The sequence below is a fragment of the Saccostrea echinata genome, unplaced genomic scaffold (assembly GCF_033153115.1).
Source record: "Saccostrea echinata isolate AGI-Se365-2 ecotype Australia unplaced genomic scaffold, CSIRO_AGI_Sech_v1 ptg000009l, whole genome shotgun sequence".
Taxonomy (NCBI): Eukaryota; Metazoa; Mollusca; class Bivalvia; order Ostreida; family Ostreidae; genus Saccostrea; species Saccostrea echinata.
The window spans coordinates 5,168,722-5,191,846 of NW_026889758.1; the positions used below are offsets into that span (position 1 = coordinate 5,168,722).

Genomic DNA, 23,125 nt, shown 5'->3' on the forward strand with positions numbered 1-23,125 from the left:
GTAGTTACATGTAAACAGAGGAACGCGACACGTGAAAGGTGATTAATTGGGGATTCACTGCACTGAATTTGCACACACTATTTAACTATGAAATATTACATATAAAATTTAGCTATTCTATATAAATAAACTTGAAGAAACAAAGTTTATGGGTTGGGATTAAACAACATTTAAATTAGCAGACTGCATACTTAATTTTTTTACGTTAAATTGCCGACAGATCTACAATACAACTCTCGAGAACCACCCAGAAAGTCCTCTCAGATCGAGCTACCGACTTTTCGAGATTTAATGCGTATTTAAAGGACCTTGTGTGAATACAGTAGGATTATTCACTGACTAATTAACACATTATACCCAGATATACTGTTCCATCATCTAACAATCTCTCCATCATCATACTATATCATTAAACAAATCAGATACATGTGTATATTACTCCATCATCTTAATATTAAAAATAAACAACTAACATACTTCATCATCAAAAGAAATCAACTATATCGATAATTATAGAAAACTGACTACAAGGGAATAATTCCATTATAAACTAATTCATCGGGAGTAATCCTCTGTTATCAAAGCTGCATCACATAAAAACTTGTTTGCCTATAGAAAATATTACATGTAATAATATCCCCGAGATCGTGAAAATAGAGTAATTCTGAGATATTAATATATATTCCTGAGATTGTGAGAACAATTTTGAGATATTTATACATATTTCTGAGATTGTGAGAATAGAGTAATTTTGAGATATTAATATATATTTATGAGATTGTGAGAATAGATAAATTCGAGATATCAATATATCTGATAATTGATCTCTATTGCCCATTGATTCTATTTCAGCTTTTAAAAATATCCATGTTTAAATGTCGCATTGCGGCATGTCACTATAGATTTCCAGAGATGAACAGTCAACAATGTCTCCAAATAAACAGAACTGTAAACTGCACTTTGATAACCACCTGTGTATTACTTTACTCAAAATTCTATTACGCTACGAACAGCGGGGTGGATTTTTAAATTTTAAGGTCGTTAAATTTTGAAAGAAAGAGGTGTCTCTTTGCATGTGGCTAGCGTGACGGGATCGTTATACACGAAGATAACAACATTTCACGTTTGCACACTGAGGATTTAGTCACATAGAATGGTAAGCTTTTTAATAAAGTATCGATATTACAGATGTCTTTTTTTTTTCTTTTAAAAATGTTATGTAGAAATCATACATATAGTTAGATGGAGGATAGAAAAGGAATAGTGTATAGCGTTTCTAATAACTGTACAAGTACTTTCATTTTTCGTTGCCCTCTTCCTACAAGTACATTTTTTAACCTTGCGCTTTAAGATTTATCCTTATTTTATCGAAATAAACATCCTTTGAAATTGAATTCTAAAAAGTATCTCAATGTTTGAACAATGCAGATATGAACACGTAGAATTTTAACATTTCAGAACATTTAGCTCTACAATAGCACACATAAAACAATTGTGTTCTATTTGTAACCATGAACCTTGAATAGTTATCAATAAGGCTGCTTATTTACTTCACACTGAACCATTAACTTTTTTCCAGGCAGATCAACTCTCAGAAGAACAAATAGCTGGTATGTTTATTACGAAACATATTTCAGAGGGAATAACATTTTTACATTTCAATGTACTTCAATTTTTTTTTTGTTTATGTGAAAAGCATGACATAAAATAATGTTCAAGCCTTTTATGAATATACTTTGTCAAGAATCTTCCTGACTGTTACCTTAAAGGAAATCGAGATCCAATAAATATTAATGTTCTTTGATTATTTAATTACTACGAATACAAAGCTCTGTATTTACCTCCACAATGCCCACATTGCACCACTATGCAGTTTGAAAACACCAATAAATTCTATTGATATTATTTAGCTAAATGTTCCTCTCCATTTCATTATTTATCATCTACATTTAAGATTTAATATAGGGAATGAAAACACGACAATAAGTTAAGTGATTGATCTTTTAAGTACATGTAGGTTGACTTTTGTATATAATTTTATACATGCATTTATTGTGTTTTGAAGTTGAAACGAAATTGATTCATGCAAAACTTACCCTGATTAAGTACTTGTTAGTACGTGTAAAAGATAACTAGCTTACTGACGTAAGTATTACTCAAATACTGGAAAATTCAAATCTGAATAATCATTTCAGAATTCAAGGAAGCTTTCAGTCTTTTTGATAAAGATGGGGATGGAACCATTACAACGAAAGAACTTGGCACCGTGATGAGGTCACTGGGTCAGAATCCTACAGAGGCAGAACTTCAAGACATGATCAACGAAGTAGATGCTGATGGTAAATATAAATCACTGAAAAAAAATGATGACAATTAGAGAATGCACTTTTATTGTTTGTTTATAACGTGTATTTTTTTTTAACAGGAAATGGAACCATCGATTTCCCAGAATTCCTCACGATGATGGCCAGAAAAATGAAGGACACCGATTCTGAAGAAGAACTGAAAGAAGCTTTCCGTGTGTTCGATAAGGACGGAAATGGATTCATTAGTGCTGCTGAGTTACGTCACGTGATGACAAATTTAGGTGAAAAACTAACAGACGAAGAGGTAGATGAGATGATCAGGGAGGCTGATATTGACGGAGATGGTCAAGTCAACTACGAAGGTTTACCATTAAATCAAAATTTTCATGTGTATATCAATTCATAAATTAATTTGATAAAAATTTCATATTGACCTATTGTCACCTCAAAATCAGGTATTTTTATATTCATTCAAAGGCTGTTGTTACCTATTGTTATCGACGAGGTGGATAATATATATATATATATATATATATATATATATATATATAGAGAGAGAGAGAGAGAGAGAGAGAGAGAGAGAGAGAGAGGGCGAGCTGTACAACTTTTTTTTTGAATCATTGAATCAATTGAAATTCTTTTTTTCAGAGTTCGTCAGAATGATGTCAGCTAAGTAGGCCTCCACTTTCCATCCATTTATGTACCCTCCAATGAACATTTTTTGTCATTTACATTTTTTGGTAAAATGTTTCATTTTAGGAACAGACACTATTTCATGGATTAATTGATTGATTATATTCATCTCGTGATTAAATATTTCTCAATTGTATATGTGCATTTTTGCCTTTTGATATTTTTCTATTTATATTTTACAAAAATACTGTTGAAAAAAAATAAAACAAAATAATGAGTTGTTCTTTGGGCTACTTTTTTCTCTTCCAGAAAGAGGAGTAATGTTTTTCCAACTAAGTAATTTCAAAATTCGAGTCATTCTCAATTTGCCTGATATAAATAAAAGGAACATACGCATTGCTTTATCTCATTGTTGATTGCTACTCTTGCAGCCAAGTTTATGCAATTTTTAATAATGTAGTCAAATAAATAAATATTTTCTTAATAGAAGTCTCTCTGTTTGATTGTAACTTATTAATATCACATTATTATGTTTTAATTCACCAGTTCAACCGAACATAAATTATTTATGAATTAAAACTCAAAACACTTTTATATAGGATGAGCTCGCATGCGCGAGTGCAACAGACTTTAATGAAGTGAATACAGTATACAAAGCAATCTTTAATTCGATTTCTTATTCAAATATAAATATCATTCTACATAAGAAAAGGGCTCATATAAAGCAACAATATCAAAACAAACAAAACATGTACTGGGAGGGGTGGGGGAATAGTCTTTTGCAATGGAGCAAAACTTAGAAAATCTATCTTAAACGTGACTGAATCATGCATAGTACGGATTCAACCTATTTAAGGAATAAATTTAATAGCTACCCAAGTTATACTGTACAACCTCGGTTGGGGCAATTTACGCTTTATTAAAAAAAGAATAATCTGTTCTAACCCAGGTTATACAAGTATATATTGGGTAGCTATTAAATTTATTTCTTATAATTTAAATTCTCATCATTAAATGTAGAAAATAAGACAATTTGTCCTTCAAAAATGCCTTTAAATTGAACATGATTTAAAACTAACGTCAAGCGGATTGATACGTTTTTGACGCAAGTCATTGTGACGTAGGCAACACAGGTTATACGATATAAACAATTTTTTTTATCCAACCAAATGACGCGTTACAACCAAAATTAAATTATTCACCACGTAAACAAAATGAACAACCAATCGATCTCCATTAAATACCGATAGACCTATATTACGTTCAAAACAAGCACACGTGTTTCCCGTAACTTTTATAAATATATTTCAATTTGAAGGATTTTAAAACTGGTAACCCACTCTCAGTCTCAACATAAAAAAACACAGTAAACTTAATTGATCAATCTGGACATTATTTTGGTCCATCAAAAGATTTGCTTTAAATTTCATGCTACAATTCAAGTAACAGAAAAGAAATCTTTTGCATACAACTGGCCATGTCATTAAGAATTAAATTAGTTATTCATTTTGGTCCTTTCCCCTAGTCGCCTATGGGTTTGATCTTTGAAGAAAGCTTGAAATAGGAACCAATTTTACTATCTGAGTTTTACAAAAGTATTTTTGTTATGGAATAGTTGCAGTCTCGGATACTGCAACCGGTCACGGTAGCCTAGTGGTAGGGCGTTCGCTTTATGATAAGGAGGCCCGGGTTCAATTCTCTTTCGCCGCACCGCGTCAAACTTAAGACTTATACAAAGGTAGCGACTGTTCCTTCGCCAAGCACCCAGCACTAGAAGTGAAAGTTACGGTTCTTTCTTAAGAGACCTTTAAAACCAAGGTCCCGTGTCACGGTAGCCTTTGGTACGATAAAGAGCCCTCACTGCTCAAAGAACCTGTGCCAAGTATATGTCTAAATTTGAAGCCCTTCACCGGCATATGGTGACGTCTCTATATGGGTGAAAAATTCTCGAAAGGGACGTAAATCAACATACAATCAATCAACCAATCAGTGGGATACTGCTAGACATGTAGAGATACATATATATATATTTATATACAGTAAAACTTTTCTAATCCGGACACCATTGGTTCGAAAAAATTGGCCAAATTAGACAACATTCCGGATTAGACAACATTTTAAACAATTGAAATTACAGAAAGGACTTGAAATTTACATCGTATCAGGTAAGATTTCAGAATACAGAACACCCGGATTAGACAAGTTTCACTATATATATATATATATATATATATATATATATATATATATATATATATATATATATATATATATATATATATATATATATATATATATACTATATATATATAACTTTAAACATAAATTCATAGAGCCTCTTTACTTTTTTAAATGATGTTTGAAACATTTCTTGAATACATGTTGCATGTTAGAATACATACTTTGAGTCATGCTATCACCGAAATATGGCTGATACAATGGACTTTGATCTTGAATACTGTTCGTTATCTCCATATTTCATATTGCCGACTCGACGTTAAACAATAAAAATCCATCAATCCAGTCATGCTTCGAATCCTGCATAACTTTTTTCCAATCTGAAGAATCTTTCGTTCCTTATTGCTGAACAAAGTGGAGTAGATATTATCAAGGATGTATATTATTAAACATGATCCGTTATTGCATGTGAATGACCAATATTTACCAAATGAATGGTCAAGTTAAAGCTGCTACAGTAGATAAATTTTCACGTCGATGCAAACTCACAACCGCCAGTCTTACATGGTGGTCCCTTCGAAGATGGAGGCATTGCTTCAGATGCTGCATTAAATAGATAATATGAATTCTGAAGTTAAAATAAATCTTACAATAACTACGACTATGCTAACTGGGCATATCAGACTGTGGTGTGACTGTCCATCAATGCAATCCTATGATAACTGGACATATCAAACGGTGGTGTCTCTCATATGTCGGACCAATGAAGACTTGTGATAACTGGACATATCAGAGCGAGGTGTCCCTCTATAGTTGACCATTGCAGACCTGGTATTTGTGACTTACCTTCACCCTGTTCAAATACACATCAGATTCAGTTTCAAATTACATATTTCCGAATCAAAATATGTCAGTTTCGGTTTCAGTCTGAAAGTTTTCACATAGTTTTGTGTTGTTCGTTTCTTTGGTGAATTTCTATAAGTTTAAAAAGATGAATTGTTTGAATTTCTCAATACTGATACTGACACGGATTTGTTTACGGATGTTTTTCAGAAGAGGCGTGCACATACAATCTGGAGCGACACATTGTGTTAACAAAGAAATACGTAATTACGTACTATATTTTAAGACACCTTAAGATACATTAGGAAGAAACCAACTCTATCTTTGTTGTTTTATTTCAAATTGGAAAGGGAGAAAGAAATTTAAAAAATGGTGAGCATTTTTATAATTCCTTATTGTTTAGATTATAATTTTACATAAGCATTACATTTGAAAGATATCAGATCAGGAATATTGAAAAATAAGCAGAGTCGGTTAATAATGGGATGTAAATATGAATCAAAATTTAACATGATTGTTTATTGTAGACAGACGACTTCACAGAAGAACAAATATTAGGTACGTTCTCTGAAAATTACAAAGTACAGCAAGGTAAAAAGTTACAAAAAAGTTTGAGTAGGCAAGAGAAGGAATGCGGGTTGAAATTTAAAAAGAGAAAGTACATGGGTTAATTCTAAAATAATGACCGACAAATTATATATATATTTTCAAAAAATCAATTTACCATAACATATTTTATTCAATTTTAACATCATATTGTATATACAATCTGGTTAAAATTTCCGAAGTTACAATAAAATTGACAAATACCTAAAAACTTTCAGAATATTATCAATTGATCTTCATTTTTAAAAAAGAAAACATAACTTCATTTAAAAATTAAAGACTTTCTGAAATACACAATCAAAAGAAATTGTTTTTTTTTTAATCTCTCAGACTTGTGTCAGGAATATAAATGATTATATCTAAAGCTTGATTGACTTTCTTCTCTTGTATATGTGGAGAGAATGGCTTTTTATTGTTAGTTAACATTAATTGTCTCAAATCCGGTTTGAAAAGTTTTAAAAGGAAAGAAATATGATGCAATAAATTTCCCAAAAGAGTACATTTTTGTGAATTTAGTCAATTCTTCAAAATCTAAGCCAAAAATGTAAGTTTTCTTATTTAAAAAAAATACTAGATTTTGAAGTAATCCTATTTTACCTTATTTAGTTACACTCCTGACATTTAGTATGTTTGTTATTAAACATTAAACTCCTGACATTTAGTATGTTTGTTATTAAACATTAAACTCCTGACATTTAGTATGTTTGTTATTAAACATTAAACTCCTGACATTTAGTATGTTTGTTATTAAACATTAAACTCCTGACATTTAGTATGTTTGTTATTAAACATTAAACTCCTGACATTTAGTATGTTTGTTATTAAACATTGTTTCAAAAATTTTAACATTCAATGACTCATTCAAATTCTGTTAAGCATTGCTCGTCATTGCTATTTTTCATCATTTAAGGAACTGTTTTCATATTTCTTTACTTCAAAATAAACTTATTTGCTTATGTAATATATATTTGTAAAAATATAGTTTTAGTGACGAAAACTATTCTTTAAATCGACTTAGAATGTCCAAAAATGTCTGTGATTTGTTGATATACATGTTCATAATAATTTTAACTAATCGTAACTAATTTAATAAAAAGTATCAAGCATTTTCTGCAATTTATTTTGTAGTAAAGAGAGATGATGTTCATTGATAATTATAAAACAATTTTGTTGCACTCCTGACTGCAGTAAGATTTGAAATTAAGGCCTCAGAACACAAAAATTCATAAAGTTCTGGTGACATCAAGCTGTAATGAAATTGTGCGTTATTTATAGTCCAATAGTTCATGATTAAAAAGCATAAAGTTGTTTAAACTTGACTTTGTATCATAAATTATTCCCTAGTAGCTTAAAATATAGTAAGAAGAAAAAAGTTTATTTTATTGGACATTTTACTTTACGGGACAAACATTTTTAGCAATTGAGATAAACCGGAAATATTCTACTCATCATTTTTTTTTGTTTATATTTCTAAATATTTGATCATTGATAATTCTAGCATTTTTGTTGCACTCCTGACGAGGAGCATGTGAGACTTTTAAGTAGAATTTTAAAGCATAAATTACATCAGAACAGATCTCATTGTTTCAGTAAAGTTTTGGTGAAATTATCTGAATTCTATTACAATTTCTCTCTCTCTCTCTCTCTCTCTCTCTCTCTCTCTCTCTCTCTCTGTGTTTTTTTTTTAATTTTTAAAAAAAGTTAGAAAAAACTCATCTGGGTTGTCTTGGTTGATAAATTTGAAAAAGACAAATTTCAATGACAAAATTGTCATTAATTTAGTACTAAATTATTCAAATAAATGCTTTTTGACCAAATAATACTTACAAGTATGAATAGAATTTCTTTTATCATTAAACTTGGATCTTAATAAAATATGCGTTGCATTCCTAACAGTTGAAATATAGATATGAGACACAGACATATTCTGTAAAAGATAGATTTATTTGGTAAAAACATTCCTGTGTCTTTATTTCCCCAAAAACAAAAATAATTATATACTGATAAAAGTTTATCCAGGAAGGGGAGCAAAACCTGAAATGTTGCACTCCTGACATAAATTTGTATGCACAGATAATTGACGCTCATTTATGCTGCTTGTGATACATATGACATTTTAAACCCTTAACTGATATATCAGTTATTGTTTTACACTTTGAGAATTCCCTTTTATGACTAACTTGTCATACAGATGCTTAAACTCAACATTTTATTTCAGCATCAGCCTTGATCAAGCACAAGTTCCTACAGTCTAAATTTAAAGCTCGAAATGTTGAATTTTATCAGGAAAAAAAATATTTTTTTTTATTTCTAATATAAATCATTATTTATTATTCAATCGATACTCAAAAAATATGAAATTTTCATTATGTCCTAAGAAGGTGTTGCACTGCTGATATTTTTAGCATCATTTTGGGCACAACTTGTTGTGTCTTAAGATATAAGTGAGATATTTGGCAGGCATGTAGCCAGTATCAAAAGACACATGCTGAGCTATAGAGATTTATTCACATAGCCTGATTTTTTAATGCAAGTTTATAATTATTTGTCCAGTCATTTTTTTGTTTGTTTTTATTCACTCACATATGTGAGACTTTCATCATTTAATTAACAGTCAAAAGAAAGGAAATAAAAATATGAACAAGGAAATTTTGATAAACATTTTAAAAAAGATGAACAGAAAAAAACTCGGTAGCATATTGTATTCCACATTTATGTCAATATCATGTTTATATTGATACTTTTGCTGAGCTTTCACAATATCTACTCATTTGATCGAAGTGAATTAAAACAGATCTTTTCTTTTGTGTTCTTTAATCCTGTAATTTCTTCAGATATAAATAGTTCCCATACAAAACAATGATATATGCAGTTTGAAAAGGATTGTTGCTTTCATTTAATTTATCAATTTAAAGATACGAAAGTCATCAAATCGTAAGCTGTTTACACAAATAATAAGTCATTTTTAATGTTTGCGGTACTGAAAGCATAACATTTTCATCAGAAACGTCTTCCGGTATTTTAGATTTCAAGGAGGCATTTAGCCTTTTTGACAAAAATGGTGATGAAACCATTTCAGCAAAGGAACTAGGGACAGTGATGAGATCACTGGGACAGAATCCAACAGAGACAGAACTTAAAGACATGATCAATGAAGTGGATACTGATGGTAAACAAATTCTGTTACTTTGTCTTTCTTTTTTGAAAATTTGAACATTTGATATAGGCCTTTATAGATAACGTACCTTAAAACTGTACATGGGGGACTATAGACTGTTGATGGGGACGTTTAATCCTTGGAAAATCACACGAGTAAATGGCAAAGCATACAATTCAAACTTTTTTTCCTTTTTATTTTTAATTAATCGTAAGCATCATTTTTTTTTTCGGTAAGCGACATTTTGAATAGAGATGTTTCGGTATGAAAAACTTTATAATAACTTCATTATTCTTATTTCAAAAGTTCTTCTTCTTATTATTATTATTTATTTATTTATTTATTTATTTATTTTTACAATTTATAAGATTTAGAACAACTTATAAAACGAGGAAGAGTAGTTTTACGAAAGTGCAAGCAGCAGGGGATTGCATTTTTCTTCATCTACAGACAAAGTTACATTAATTGCACATGTATATTGCTTTTATAGATGAAAATGCAAGAGCATTATATAGAAAAAATTCTCAACTTCTTCATAAAACTCGGAACGCTTAAGGACAGTTGAATTAACTGAAGTTTTCTTTTTCAAAAATAATGAAAATAGCATCTAAATATATATATTTATATAAGTAAAATCATAATAAATAAGTCTAGCTGCATAAAGTTTCATTTTGTATTCGAAGTTTCTAAAAAATTTAATTAATATCCTATAAAGTAATTTAAAAATGTCAAAAGATTTATAGGGGTGATGACAAAAAGGTAGAAAATTGAAAATCAGAGAAAAGTTTACATTTTTTAAATTCATTTTGGAGATTTAATACATGTATATGCTTCATTTACAACCAAAATAAGTCCAAAATTATATACCAATCCATCCATTCAGTATTGTGTGTAGAATGTGTTCTTATAAAATGTAAAGATAACGAACGAATAGTAATCGTGCCCAAAGTTATGAATAATTATTTATCGACAGGCAACGGAGTTGTGAGTTTTCCAGAGTTTCTAACGATGATGGCGAGAACGACGAAGGACATGGAGGCAGAACTTCTTCAAGCTTTCCGAATATTCGACAAAGATGGAAACGGCTTTATAACTGGTGACGAGATACGCCAAGTGATGACCGACTTGGGAGAAGATGTTACAGATAAAGATATTGAAGACATGATCAAAGAAGCAGATATTAACGGAGATGGTAAAATTAATTATCAAGGTTGGTAATTTACTTATAAATTAAATAAGAAAATTGTTTGCATTTTAAGCAACATGCAGTCGATATATTTTTTCATATTTTTATCAAGTGATCTAGTTTGAGCCCATCGAAGACCTTGGAATGACAGAAAAAAAAAATTGATATATTATGTACATATAAATTGGTCAACAACATGGTACAAATGTATCAAAGATTTGAATTAGCAGTTAGTTCTTGGATTATATTCGTTGTGTATGCTCATTCTTAAATTTCCTTTCTTCCTTTTTTTCAGAGTTTTTGAAGCTGATGACGTCCACCTAACAGTCCACTGAGTTCAATTAATTAGAAACCTAAGAGAATTTTGTTAAATACTAGTAATTTGTTTTCGATATCAAGTTGATATTCTTCTTTACTTTGAAATGAAAAAAGTAAAAAAAAACACAAAAAAAACCAAAAACAAAACAAAACAAAAACAAAAACAAAACAAAACAAAAAAAAAAACATATCATGACTTCAAATACTATATCTGTGCTTATTAAAGAATCAAATTATTTTTTTATGCTTCCTTTTTTCTACGTAGGAAGAAATAAAATAAGTTATCTAGTTAATAAAGTTACTTATGTCGTAAAAAATATAATAACCACTTTCTGAAATAAATGGAAGAGAGAGATTATATCTAAGAAATTTGTCCTTTTTTTTTTTCTTTTGACGTTACGCTTCAAATATTTGACTTTTAAATGTCAAGATGATACAGTTGGCATTTTGATGTTTAACTCGACACAGTTAACATTTTTACGTCGAGCTTGGTACATTTAACGTTTGACGTTGAGCTCAATATAGTAAAGGTTTGACGTCGAGCTCGATTTAGTTAACGTTTGACGTCGAGCTCGATATATACTTAGCATTTAGATTTCGGATTGATACAATTAACATTTTAACTTCGAGATCGATAAAGCCTTATTATTTGTATACTTTTCAAGGCAACTCAATTCAAGGCAATAATAAATGCTGTACATACAATGTATATTGATTTGGTTAAGTTATAGGAATGAAATATATGGAGATAACGAACAGTTAACGAATTGTATCCTTCATTAATTCCTATTCTAGCACGAACAGTAAGAACACTGTACATGATAAAACATATTTTTAATAAGATGATGGAAAATAACGCTATCGCTTTTTTGTAGTAAACAGTTACCAACAATAAATGTGTAAACATAAAATTAAAAAAAAAAACAAACAAACATTCAATCACTTTTTTATCAACAGAATATGTATTTTAAATTTATCAATGCGCGACATAATTTTAAGAATTGTAAGGTTGTTAAGCGGGAAGATGTGCGCACTAGCATTTAAAGAGACGTGATTTACAGGTTTATTTTCTCGAAAGAATTCACATCAGAGAGAAGGACTTGATCGACAATATGGTAAGTTATAGTAGAGCTTTCGCTAACGGTTAACACATAATTTTGTAGTCATATTAAATGAGAGATGTTTCAATAAACTCCACCATTATACTTGTACGAGCAATAGAATGCATGAGAACTATACTAAAGTATATATTCTTTGTAGGCGGATCAGCTGACAGAAGAACAAATTGCAGGTACGATTCGTGTACAGTTCATTCTGTTGGATACCTAACGTGTCTATGTGGTATTCCTTATAATTTATGATTCCTCAAGTGTCTACACGATTTATTGATACTTGATGAGTTAAGAAATTCTATTCAAAAGAATATTGAGTTAGTTTTTGCATCATATTACTAGTTGATTTTCTTCGTCATTTTACTTTTCAACAGTTTCAATTAAGAAAAGTTGTTTACAACTTTTTTTAACCGCGCAGTTATCACATTTTTTAATTTTTCAAAATTTGCTGTGATTTTTTTTTTCCGAAACTAGCATGTGTTCTTTAATCTTATCTCTAATATTGATTGTGCATTACTTCGAATTAAATATAATACACCGAATTTAACATCAAAAATTGGGAAACACTGTGGATTGTAAACAATATATCATGTCGAAGAAAAAACCTTTATCATCACGTTACAGACTTTCTAATTAAAAAAAAATAACATTAGCTAAAAATGTGGTTTGAATTATTTAAGGAAACGTGCTTTTCAAAATTTATAGTAGGGATTCAAATGAAATAGTTCTAACGAACAGTATTCAAGCTCAAAGTCCATTAAAACAATACAAATCGGGAGCAGAGCAAACACAGGCCCCCAAAAACATCAGAGGTGGGATCAGGTGCCATGGAGGAGTGAGCATTCCCTTCCGACCTGTCACACCCGACGTGTGTTCCTTGTCATGATCGATAAATAACGGAAAAATCCGTCGACAATTCAGTGTGTAAATAATGGCCTAACAATTAGTATGAAAAACGTCAGTCAGCATATGACTTAATGATAGATTGTATTTGCTGACAAGGTCCTTGTATCGACCATAGAAACTTACGAAATGACGACTTCAAACGAGACTGTTGATATTCTTGTTTCATCAACTTGTTTGTCAATAACTTACCTCCTTTTAGAAATTGTTCATACATAGAGCATGCTCTTGCGTATCGAATCAACTGAGAGATATACACCCCATATGCAGGTGATGCAGGTGATAAGGGTATATTGCTGCATAAGTAAGGGAAGTTGACGATTGAAAAGTTAATTTAAGTCATCACGTTTATCGTAAAGCTTCGTTGTTAGGTTACCATTAACGTCTTTTTCTAGTAAAATATCCAAATATGAAACAGATATATCGGACTACGTGGTATCTTTTATTTCAAGCTCACTGGGATAAATCGTGTCGACATATGAATGGAAATAACTGTTGTTAATTGATAATACGTCGTCGATATATCTAAATGTCGAGTTGAAGGCCACATCAAGAGATTTCTTTTTCTCGTGTATAATATTTTCAATAAATTCTGCTTCATATGAATACAAAAATAGGTCTGCTAACAACGCGGCGCAAATGGTACCTATGGTATTCCAACAGATTGTTGGAAGACCTGGTCACCAAAAACCATATAGATTTTGTCAATCAGAAACTCAAGCATCTTTTTAATATCAACTTCAGAGTACCTGTATGTACGATCAGAATGTTTTTTAACAAAATAATTTTGCAAATGACCAATGTCAAGGTAAATAAATTTACGAGTTCCATTTTTATTGAAAAAGCAGCTGTCAATGATGTCAAACAGTCAAAGTCAAAAAGTATTATGTCTATCTGCAAATATGGAAAAAAGTGAATGGAAGTGAAGTGTGAAACTTTTCAACCAGTTTGTTTTTCAAGATGTTAGCTCTGAAATTGAGAGTTCTGCTTAGAAAGTCCGTCTTAGAACTTGTCCTGCATCCTCCCCAATAAAAAACTAAAAATTGTGCAAATATGAAGAAATCTTGCAAAATGTTACCTGAAGATGGCAACAAGTTATTATTATTTTTCTCATAGGGTACAGTATTTTTTTAACACTTTTTTTTCAAGGTACAAAACTATTCGACAGACAAAACAGATGCCTCCATCAGGAGGAAATATAATTTTTTTAACCCTCCTTGCCACATAGTCGTTCTCTAATATCTTGAATTTTTTTATAGGTAAAAGATAAAGAAACAAAAACCAAAATAAAACAACAAGCAAAACAAAAACATTGCGAAAGATAATACAGTAGCGCATCCTCTTTCGAGAAAATTGTTTGGATATAGTTCTTTTATTTACACAGATACCATAATCATATAAAGAATTTCTTTGAATCTAATGATGGATCTATGCATACTAGAAAGTTATTTGATATGTAAATACCCGGGTGCCAATAGAAAAAAAGAGAAATTATTCATTTGCTGAAAGATACACATGAGACCAAGATGTACATCTCCTATTAAAAACTAGTATACATTTCATAGTATTTTCCCTTTCTTCATTTCAGAATTCAAGGAGGCTTTCAGTCTTTTTGATAAAGATGGGGATGGAACCATTACAACGAAAGAACTTGGCACCGTGATGAGGTCACTGGGTCAGAATCCCACAGAGGCAGAACTTCAAGACATGATCAATGAAGTAGATGCTGATGGTAATTTTTTTCATCAAAATCCATTACAAGTCAAAGACTGTAAAATACTGTTTTAATTGAAGAAATATCTTTATGTATATTTTGAATATAATAAATTCCATGCTGAAGAGTGTCTGTCATTCAAAAGGAAACGGAACCATCGATTTCCCAGAATTCCTCACCATGATGGCTAGGAAAATGAAGGACGCCGATTCCGAAGAGGAACTCCGTGAAGCTTTCCGAGTCTTTGATAAGGACGGAAATGGATTCATTAGTGCTGCTGAGTTACGTCACGTGATGACAAATTTAGGTGAAAAATTAACAGACGAAGAGGTTGATGAGATGATCAGGGAGGCTGATATTGACGGAGATGGTCAAGTTAACTATGAAGGTAGCTTAAATTTCTCTGAAACCTCCTTTTTTAATCATAGAGAAAGATAATTATCCTAAAAGCTGATATAAGTGAAATTTACATACTGCAAATGAAAAAAATCATATATTTTATTCACAACATGACACGAAAAAGATCCCTCACTGCTCAATTGTTCTGAGTGCCGAGTATAGGTCAAAATTTGCAGCCCTCCACCGGCAAGTGGTGGCGTCTCCATATGAGTGAAAAATTCTCGACAGGGACGTTAAACAATAAAAACAAACAACATACACATTAGTTTCATTTCATACCCCCCTAAAAATAAACTATAACATCTCTCTTCTTCTCAATCTGTATCTTAGAACCTTGTGAAATATCTTATGCAAAAGTTTTAATATAACTTAAAGCAATATGGGCTGCAACTTTGATGTCGGAAATTTGTTACAAAATTGTTATTAACTATTTTAATGACAGAAAAAAGAAAAGTTTATAAACTTCTTTTGTTCATATTTGCGATGAAAGAACTATTTATAAGCTTAGATTGAAACAAAATTACATTATTGTCACCCTGTACAATATTGATTTCTTATATAATACTATAGATTTGATTGTACAGAATCCTTTATTCTGAATCAGTTTGATACTTTATTTCTGTCTAATTGATCAAAAAGGTTTAAATTACATACAAATTTATCATAATAACACAACAAAATAAAATTCTCAAAAATGCAGCTCATACAGGGTCTTTCAGTATAATATATATATAAAAAATATAATGATAATTTTTATTGTGTATTGTATTATGTTTTTATTTAAATTTTCAGAGTTTGTGAAGATGATGTCGAGCAAATAAGTTGAGACAACAGTATCTGAACAGACACTTCTTTCCTTTACGATAATTTGAACGGGGAATCTTCTAAATATTTCATCATTTCATTTTTTTTCTCTCCCTGAAAATACGTGTATTATGCTTTATACAGAACTAGAGATGTTAAATGTTTGCCTAGCAAACTGTAAATTATAAAAGGGAGTCATTTAATGATAAAGTTGTTTTACTATTAAATTTATGCAACCGGAAAGATTTTCCTATTTTGACAGCTGGGGAAAAAAACCCACTCAATGATTATCATAAAATCCGTTATATTTTCCCATAGTTTAATGTGAGAGATGCTTTTTGTGTATATGTACTCATTTTCGTGTAAAAAAAAATCAGTACTTTTGTGGGATTTAGATTGTTCTGGCACAGTTATCATTTTTTTTTTATGTTTGCTTGATGGTCAGACACATTGGAGTATAAAGGGGGGTAGAGGAAGAGGAATAACTCTTCGTTACTAATGAAAATCGACTCTATTAAATTCATGTATTACTTTCATTAATTGTTTCTTTTTTAGTTTTTAAGTTCAGCCAAGTTCCTAACAAAACAAATACCATAGTAAACTATAGTAAATCGATGTTTCAAAGTTATCACTTTAGTAAATCAAAGTTTTCAAAGTGATCACTATAGTGCCAAAGTCATCACTATAGTAAATCAAAGATTTCAAAGCTATCATTATATAGTAAATCAAATTTTTCAAAGTTATCACCATAGTAAATCGAAGTTTTCATAGTGATCGCTTCAGAATTCCAAACTTTTCATAGTGATCACTATGGTGTCATAGTGATCAAAATTTTCAAAGTTATCACTTATGTAAATCAAAGTGTCAAAGCTATTACTATAGTTAACTATAGTTTTTATAGTGTCATAATTATCACTATAGTTAACATAGTGTTTCTTTTATAAGGGATAGATCAACTTCATTTTCTAATATTGAATTTGAAGTTGAATTTCTTCTTCTCTGTTTACAAAGTTTGTTTTATTAGGCTGGTTATTATTGAAGTAAGTACACAATGAAATAAATAAGCTTTTGATCATTTTGTGATGAATTCGGAAATTCGATAATTAATCACATAGTCGTCGCACATAGTTGTCGGAACCGGGGGGGGGGGGGACTAGAGAGGGCTTAGCCCTCCCCCCCACTTTTTTTTTCCAAAGATGGACATAATATAGGCATTGAAAATTGGGGCTTATATTTTTTCGTTGGTTTAGCTCCCCCACTTTCAATTAGCCACCCCACTTTCAATTTGCCTCCGACGCCTAAGAATCATATCCAATGGTATGGACCTCTCCTTTAAAAAAGCTGCTCGATGTATCCATACATTTTGTATTATTTTAAATGCAGCAAAGGTTCGGAGAATTGAAAAAATTCAGAAAATATGCATTCATAACCTACAATTGCGGCACTTTTAAACAATAGTACAATCACAAACATGAGAGAAATGGCATTGTCTTATAAAAAGACTTATCTTTAAAGTTTTGATAGTGTCAGGGATATGTAGATGTTTTCTGCATATCAAATATACTTTAAATTTTCTTCATAATAAATTTGTTCCCAATTCTCTGGGTGGGGAAGCTATAATTTTTCTTGGTACAGATAAATAAACAATATTTGTAATATAAAAGGCACCACCCATGTCCAGATATTGCTACTGCATGTTTTCATATTCCGTATTTTTTTTTCGGGGGAGGGGGTTGGCTTTGCTTTAATCGTCAAATTTATTTCGATTGTATACGATTCTGGACGGTGATGATTTTGTATATTTACCAATGTCTTACTCCATATCGTCAATCAATCAATCAATCAATAAATGATTGATTGATTGGACGGTGATGATTGTGTGTATTTGCCTATGTCTTACTCCATATCGTTGAGCAAGAGAGACCAGGGGCCTTGATTATTCTCTTTGTGTTCCAGAAATAACCCACTATGCGACAGTCTTTTTTCCAAAAAATTACAATGCGACAAACTCTAAACTAACATGAAAACCGTTAAGTTCGTTTACATGCATTAGTATTGATAATCTCAAGGGGGAAAAATCTGTTAAAACAAATCAAGGTCTTTTTAACGTTAGTTGTTCAACAAAAATGAAAAGTCAATTGTTTCTTAATTGTACTATTACAAAGCAAGGATTATTTTCACAAGTGAAGGTAGATTGGACTTTTAACTATTGATCGGGCGCCCCAGAACAATTTAAACTTAACCAGGGGACATCCGGCGTTTATTGCTACCTGACAGAAGACATTTGGTCTCAAAATGGTGAGTTTATTATCTGAACATTTTCTAGACTTTTTGGACTGTGTCGCAAGGTTTCCATTTGTGTATATCATTGCATATTTATCTGTTCTAATTCTGCATCTTTGTTAAAAAGAAAGCGTTAATTATGTTTGTATATCAAGTGAAAAGGAGTCATATTATTTTTTCCAACTTTTTCGATCATTTTTAGAAGTGTTTCAGGAAGAAAAAACCGTCCGAAATTCATTATGGTAATTTCCTTACTAATTTATAAATTTGTGGGAAGCAATGGGCATTCTTTTCTTTTTTACGCAAAGCAACTCATTTTTCTACTTTACAAGAGATAAATACAGCAAATTTTATTTCAGCCTCAAAAATCTTTCAAATCTGCCATATGCATTTATAAATAAAAACAAGGTATGATACATGAGGACCTTTTTATCAAATTACATATTATCATCAAATGGTTGTAAACGGTTAGAAATCCTACATCAGATGAGCTTTTGTAAGAAGGAGTCAATATGTAAGCCTTTGTATAAATACTTTCATAGTTAAACGTGTGTAAAACATGTTGACATTAGTTTTATTTGGGAAGGTTAACCAAATATCGGTTAATAATGTATCCGAAATTAATCAATAGTTATTTATTTGACTGCAATGATATATAATCATTTAGTTCTTAAATACTTTCTGAATAACGTGTGGGGACATTTTTTCGGGGGAGGGTGTGGGAGTGATGACATATTTCTGTCTACTTGCTTATTTGCAAGAAAATTGTGCAAACATAAAAGATCATAAAGGTATTCCTCTACAAGACTTTGACGTAAAGGGGAAAAGTTTTTATGATTATAAATTCAATATCGTTGTCTCTTATCTTCAATGTAAACGTAATAAATTAAGCATAATCATGGCTGGATACCATGAAAACACTAACCGCATAAACAGGATCTGGGCTATTTGACTAGATTGGTTATATTGAAAAATCTACTTTATCTATCAATATGATGACTGGATCGAAATAAGGCGCTTAGTGTATATAGTGAACTACTTAAACATGTGCAATATGAAATTCTGCATTGATAATGCTTTATCAAAATGACTCACTCTTTTACCTGTATTCTTTGTAACAGGCGGATCAACTCTCAGAAGAACAAATAGCAGGTACTGGCCAAAATTTAATATTACATTTGATGTTAACACTAAATCAGTTCAGAGCTTCCAAATAAAGTAGTTTTACCACCATTTTCTTTTAGAATTCAAAGAGGCTTTCAGTCTTTTTGATAAAGATGGAGATGGAACCATTACAACGAAAGAACTTGGCACCGTGATGAGGTCACTGGGTCAGAATCCTACAGAGGCAGAACTTCAAGACATGATCAACGAAGTAGATGCTGATGGTAATTCAGAGCTGATCATTCAGTTGAGTCACAACTGTATGATCTATATTGGGGTTTTGCTAAACTCGCACTGGATCGCAAAATTAAAAGAAACTTAAATAATTAAAGATATATTAAGTTATTTGAAGAGATCATTACTTCCGAATTTTGCGCATTAATTGAATTATTGCTCTTTTCAATTGAATTTTTGCGCGCATCAATTCAGCTGTTGATATTATTAATTCATTGGATGAGAGCAACAATTCGATTTTTGTAAGCATCAAGTCAGCAGATTAATTAATAAAATCAACTATTGAATTAGTGAGCTCAATAATTTAGAATTGAAGATATAATTAGAGATATTTCATTGAATTCTGAGGGTATTAAATGATTTGATTATATATTCAAATGATTAAATATATTTTGTAATAAACTGAGTTTATGTATAACTGTAAAAAAAAGGGACTGAAAAAAATAAGTAAACTAGTGCATGGATTTCTCTTATGACATTATTTGAAGATGGAGGTTAAAATATTTTTTTGGTACATTTAGAGTTTTGAGAGAACAGTATTCCATACTTTTTCCCCTAGCATTGATTCAAATTCGATAATACACCATGCATTGCAGCAATATGGGTATATATCATGCTGCTTGTGTGGTATTTTTATTTACTTTGTAAGATACCACACAGTGATGGACCCCCCCCCCCCCCCAAAAAAAAAAAGAACGACAAAAAAAGTAATCAATTGTCCTTTTTTGAATCCTGATATATTTCTTTTCCTTATGAGAAAGTGTTTTGGTGTTTTGGGTGATAAAATAATAACTTTATACAAGCGTAAGTATTCACTGGTTTCATTTCAAATCAATGCAAGTCCTTGAATTCTTTTAACTGGAATTCATTTAAGTTAAATGTTACCTCTTGATGGAGTATTTTATTGGTCCTATAACATGAAGATACTTTTCAAAATGTATGCAATTCAGCACGCTTTTTTTCAGGCAATGGCACTATAGATTTTCCCGAATTTCTGACAATGATGGCCAAGAAAATGAAAGAATCTGATTCAGAAGAAGAGATGAAGGAGGCATTTAAAGTGTTTGACAAAGATGGGAATGGGTTTATTAGTGCAGCTGAACTTCGTCATGTAATGACGAATCTAGGAGAAAAACTGACGGACGAAGAGGTGGATGAAATGATACGGGAAGCCGATATTGATGGAGACGGTCAGGTCAATTACGAAGGTAAACTGATGAGAGTTATTAATTGAATGCTTAATATCAATCTGGGTTATATTGATAATTCAATTGTTATGCATCAGGCTTCAGCTACGTAATCAAATCGTCTGGAGAGGATACGATAATAATCAATATTTATTTGATATCAAATCGGCGTACTCTGTTCAGAAGGTATTGTTTCACTTTCTCATATGTATTCTCCATTTCGCAATGAGTTAAAGAAATAAATGAAAGGGCTGGAAAATATTTACAAAAATTATAAACAAAAATATGAAGAAAGGAAAAAAAATGTATGGCTTATTTATCTTAACTTGAGATACTTTTAAAATCGTAATGAATATATCTCATTTATCAAAGAACATTAAATTTCAATTTCAATTCAGTTTATTGACATCAACATGTTGGCATACAGTCAAAATAAGAAATCAAATGACAGATAACAGAAAAAAAGAATATATAAACATATCCATTACTGATATATTTTCTTGAGAAGCGGGTGTAATAGCAGGCCCGTAGGAAGAAATTTCACTTTGAGGGGGCACAACCATACATTTTCAATTGGGGGACAGAAGCAAGTACCAAAATTCCTTGACAAGCAAAAAAAGTCGTCAGACGTTATTACTGAGGGGCACAAGCGTATAGAAGCTATGTTTTCTATAGTCTTCTATATATAGGCAAAATTAGGGGGGCACGGACATGAATAGTACCTTTTGGGTTTAAACAGTGGAAGTTCAAAACGGATAATTTATTATTGCTGCTTTATCTCATTCACTTTTATGTAACACTAATAAAATATATTGCATACACTTTGTTGCTGAAAACATATATATTTTGCAATTCATTCTCATTGTAGAATTCGTTAAAATGATGAGTTCCAAGTAGATTGCCGAAGTACCAAGCAATTAAAAGCAGAAAATGAGATGATCCCTCTATCATACCGTCCAAAACAAATAAATATACATGTATGCTTTCTACAAGTCTTATACAAATAGATTCTAATATATCATAAAGTGCTCTGTAAACGTACAAAGAAAGAACAAAATATTTGTTCTGCAATCACTACAGCAGCCTTTCATCCTCAGCTTATGTTTACCTCCTGAATTGTATGCAGGGGTATTTTGCAAAAAATGACATTTTACTAGCAATGTATTGTAACAGTTTATGTATACACTGTATAATAAATATCGTTCTGAGAATATTATACTCTCGGAAGCAATTTAATAAAGATCTTAAACTATAAACTGTTTTGTTTCTTTTCAAATCGGCAAATGCCCACCGAGGTGGAAAAATGGTTGAAGACATAATTTGACCAAAGGAGACAAGTCCATCAGTTCTGATTGAACTGTTCTAGAGTTGACACTTTAGTTCCAAACTCCGCTGAGAGAGATAACTCGTAATGAAGGACCTTACCGGTATTTTATCTTTTATTATGTTTATCCATAATTTGACTCAAATTTTGCCTTGTTTATGAACTCTATTTTCTCCCGATTATTTTTTATTTCCATCCCGTCCTATTACCCCTTCAGAGGGCTTCTTTGGGTTCTTAATTTCCATCATTCTTTTTATCCCTTCTTTCACATTCTTCTATGAAACATCCCTCAACTTTATATTATCAACATCCCTTACATTACAAATGCTTACCAAAGTTACTGTAAGATATTGCCACCAATAATGTGTTAGGCTTACAATTAGATATTACATTGATACAAAAAGTTGATGTCTTATAAGTATTTTTGTGTTTCACAGTTGGTGAGGCAATGCAAGTTTACATTTTTGTCTGTATATATACAGACATTCACTCCATCAGTGAAGACTCTAAACAGTTTTGTGTATAAAGTTGTCAAAGATCCATTGACAAACAAGTTGATGAAACAAGAATATCAGCAGTCTCGTTTAAAGTCATCATTTCGTAAGTTCTATGGTCGATACAATGACCTTGTCAGCAAATACAATCTATCATTAAGTCAAATGCTGACTGACGTTTTTCATACTAATTGTTAGGCCATTGTTTACACACTGATGTTTTAGAGGTCGGTGTTTGCTCTGTTACTATTTTGTAATGTTTAATGGACTTTTGAGCTCG

At 31.1% G+C, this 23,125-nt stretch overlaps 1 protein-coding gene across 1 annotated transcript; it reads left to right on the top strand.

The window, feature by feature from the left end:
- Positions 1 to 983: 983 nt before the first annotated feature.
- Positions 984 to 22,283, top strand: LOC133181657 (calcium-binding protein LPS1-alpha-like). The gene is made up of 12 exons (XM_061316212.1): positions 984 to 1,156; positions 1,580 to 1,610; positions 2,196 to 2,339; positions 2,426 to 2,668; positions 9,592 to 9,735; positions 10,697 to 10,933; positions 14,831 to 14,974; positions 15,102 to 15,247; positions 19,564 to 19,594; positions 19,687 to 19,830; positions 20,806 to 21,048; positions 21,896 to 22,283. Exons 1-12 carry the CDS (start codon positions 1,154 to 1,156, stop codon positions 21,922 to 21,924), a joined length of 1,539 nt encoding a protein of 512 aa, XP_061172196.1. The 5' UTR covers positions 984 to 1,153; the 3' UTR covers positions 21,925 to 22,283.
- Positions 22,284 to 23,125: the final 842 nt, after the last annotated feature.